Source organism: Schistosoma mansoni (assembly GCF_000237925.1).
Source record: "Schistosoma mansoni, WGS project CABG00000000 data, supercontig 0221, strain Puerto Rico, whole genome shotgun sequence".
NCBI lineage: Eukaryota > Metazoa > Platyhelminthes > Trematoda > Strigeidida > Schistosomatidae > Schistosoma > Schistosoma mansoni.
This window is the reverse complement of record NW_017386087.1, coordinates 169,754-172,908: the sequence shown is the minus strand read 5'-3', so window position 1 is coordinate 172,908 and position 3,155 is coordinate 169,754. Positions and strand designations below refer to the sequence as shown.

General features: G+C 33.9%; 1 protein-coding gene across 1 annotated transcript in view; it reads right to left on the bottom strand.

Moving 5' to 3' along the window:
• Nucleotides 1-2,942, bottom strand: part of Smp_168020 (hypothetical protein) — a gene marked incomplete at both ends in the record, with an annotated part of 10,911 nt that extends 7,969 nt beyond the window's left edge. Inside the window, one exon of the mRNA XM_018792675.1 lies at nt 2,786-2,942. Coding sequence (XP_018644349.1) covers nt 2,786-2,942 — 157 coding nt within the window. The remainder of the gene's footprint in view (nt 1-2,785) is intronic.
• Nucleotides 2,943-3,155: the final 213 nt, after the last annotated feature.

The window sequence follows — 3,155 nt, the reverse complement described above, 5'->3', positions numbered from 1 at the left end:
GCGAGGGTACTGGGTTCGAGTCCCAGAGTGATCATCAACTCTGAGATGCAGGTACATCCAGCTGACGAGTCCCAAATAGAACGAAACGCGCGTCCTGGATTCCACTGCTAGTCACTATCCATCTCTGCTTACCATGCTTGTGAATTAAGGTATATCGAGGCAATACGCACAGTATGCACATATGCCAATTAGAGACTGACCAGTTGCAGTCCTAAACACATCGATGGGAAGATCCAAACAAACAATACTAAGTGAATTTAAATTCACTTAAGTTTAAATAATACAAATGGAATAAAGTAGGGTATTTTTAGTATGATCAAAATCAGAATAAGTCTGATAATGTTAATATTATGTCATTTTAGTTAAGGTATTTCTGTGTGAGACCGTTCGATATCAAAGCGACTGTAGTTTTTTTTCTTTAACCCTAATAATACATTTCCAAGGTATGACTATAGATATTGGAAAACAGTGATTGTTTGAATTGTTATCGAAATGAGTGCTCAATATGTGCAGGTGCACACTTTTCCTCACTCATACACATAAAGATTACAGAATTCTGAGGTTGTAACCACGTTCAAACTTGAGTCCAAACCAATGACAACGTAATTATTTGAGTTCATTGCCATTGAAAAGATAATCATCCCATAAATTGTTGATTTTTATATCCACTTTACACCAATCTTAACCGATTGTATCATTTTTAAAGGAACTAATATTATTGGGCGACATATTTGAGTGGAAAAGGGGGGAAGTTTTGACGATTTGTTCATTAATGAGTGGGGAGATGTGAGTAAAAAATTTAAACCACACTCGTTTTAATGCTATTCTAAACTATCTGTCTAAAAAAATCACAACGCATACGGAATGCATGTGACTGCCAGTTGCGTAAACAAGCACATGACTTGCCACTGAGAGAAAAACAATTCTCTGTATTTCTTAGTTTTTTAATTTGAACTTGTAAGCCGGAGTTATATGGATTAGTATTATTTATTGTGGTTACCGTTACATCTGTTTTTGCGGCCAAAGCTTACAGTAAATACTGTTATTCAACAGACAGAACAATGAAGAATTATGTCAGCTCAAGTCTTTTTTGTGCTCTATCCTATACTGACAATAGAAGATCCACCAACTGCGTTCATCATATGATCAAATGGGAGCCTCAGATTCCCACTCTATTAAACCTCTAGTGAGAATGCCAGTAATACATCTGAGTAGTCATAAGTACATTTTATTATTTAGACCTGTAACCCACGTGTTTATTAGTAGGAAAATACAAGAACATAACGAACCACCACTAGTAAGCTTCAATAAGTACACAACGAGGGAACTTTTGATGAGAAGCTGAGATTTATAGTTAATTGAATATAATTGTTTAATGGTAAACGATGTATTAACAACTCACAAGTTGAAATATGGTTTATGATTAAGTCAGTGTAAAAATATAATAAAACAACCAAAAAACTGTCTGGTAAATAATCGTTTGATAATTAAAATGATTCATAGACATATATTTTCCATATAACTATATATATGAATGTACAGCTCAAGTAAATGATTTCGTCGAAAAGAAAATTTTCCTCGCTGAATTCTCTTTTTCTTAATCGTTTGATGTTTGAGTTTGAAAGTGTCTTCGCTAGAAAGTGCTTCTTTCCAGCGAGGTGTATATGAAAAACAGAACAAACTCAAAACAATTGAAAATATGTACCTATATACAACATGATGGATTCTGGTAAGTAATAGTTTAAAGATTTTTAACGTTTAACCTAGGGAAATTCAGAGTTTCAGCAACAAACAAGTACTGTGAAATACTCATTATTGGTTTCTATGAGTGACTTTCTAAATTAAGTACTACGTGAATATTTAGCCTTAAAATACATCCAGTCACATAGATTGTGCACCATAGATATTGCCATTGAGTCACTAGTATATAGATGATTATTCCCAAATAGGACGAAGTGTACATCCTGGATTCCACTGCTGGCCACTAACCATCTCTGACTTTAAAAAGTTAGAAGTAAAGTTAACAAGCTAACAGTAGAAATTGAGAAACTGATCAATTTGAAAAGATTCCATTGCGAAAGATTTAGGACCTCATGAAGACAGTTTCACTGTAACGAATGGTGAACATACAGTGGAAGGTTACCTCGAACATCATTTAGAACTGCCTAAGCCAGGGGTGAACAAGGATCATGATAAACCGAATGCGTATCGGACTTAATATATAAAATTCTTGGAGTAAATGACAAAAGATGATAACATTAATCTTGTCAACTTTATTCATTTCTGCACAAGGAAAGCTAAGAAAGCCATAGAGCAGTGTATGATCATGGATGGATCTGGAGGTTGTATTTTAGCTAAGCAAAAACGGTGGAAATATTTGAACGCAATTATATGGTTGTTACATAGGCTCAGGACTTGTATATTTCTAAAAGAACATTATACAGTTCGATCACTAAACCGAAATGTAGTAATTTGCATCTAGTTTTAGTGGTATGAGGGGACAAAGCTTATCAATGATATGTAACCATCGTACTCCTAATAGGATTGGTTATAAAATGTCACAGGTATCTAACAAATTTCTAAAGATATTGTTTTCTCCACTAGGACCGGAGGTAAGAACATGGTTTCAAATCCTGTATGTCGACGGTTTTCTACTTGATATTAGATCTAGACACCAATAACTTCAAAATATATAGAAATGTACACAAAACCGCCTAATTTAATAAGATACGAATTCTTTGTCACAAGTAGAATTTTAGTCTCAAATAAATCATTATCATATTACCTCCAATATAACGATATTTTAAAACTCTGCATTTTGTTTCATTTTGAGCACAACATTCACTCCATTTTTGATCTAATCGCCTAGATATAACTTCTTGTTTGCGTTGTTCACGTCTACGTAAAAGTTGAACAATTACAGTTAGTCGAACTTCTAGCATTCTGTACAGGAGAAAAATTAACGAAAGTATGAAAACTCAACCAACCGATATATAAATGAGATATCACCAAAGAAAAATTAAGGATAGCTAAGCAAAGAAAATGCCTTTAAAGGGGTCATTTTCCTTAACTACGCTAGGGTTAAGTAATCATACACCACACCTACAATTCCGAAAATTTTTATATATTAAGTGGGTTTATGACAGCAGAGTTAA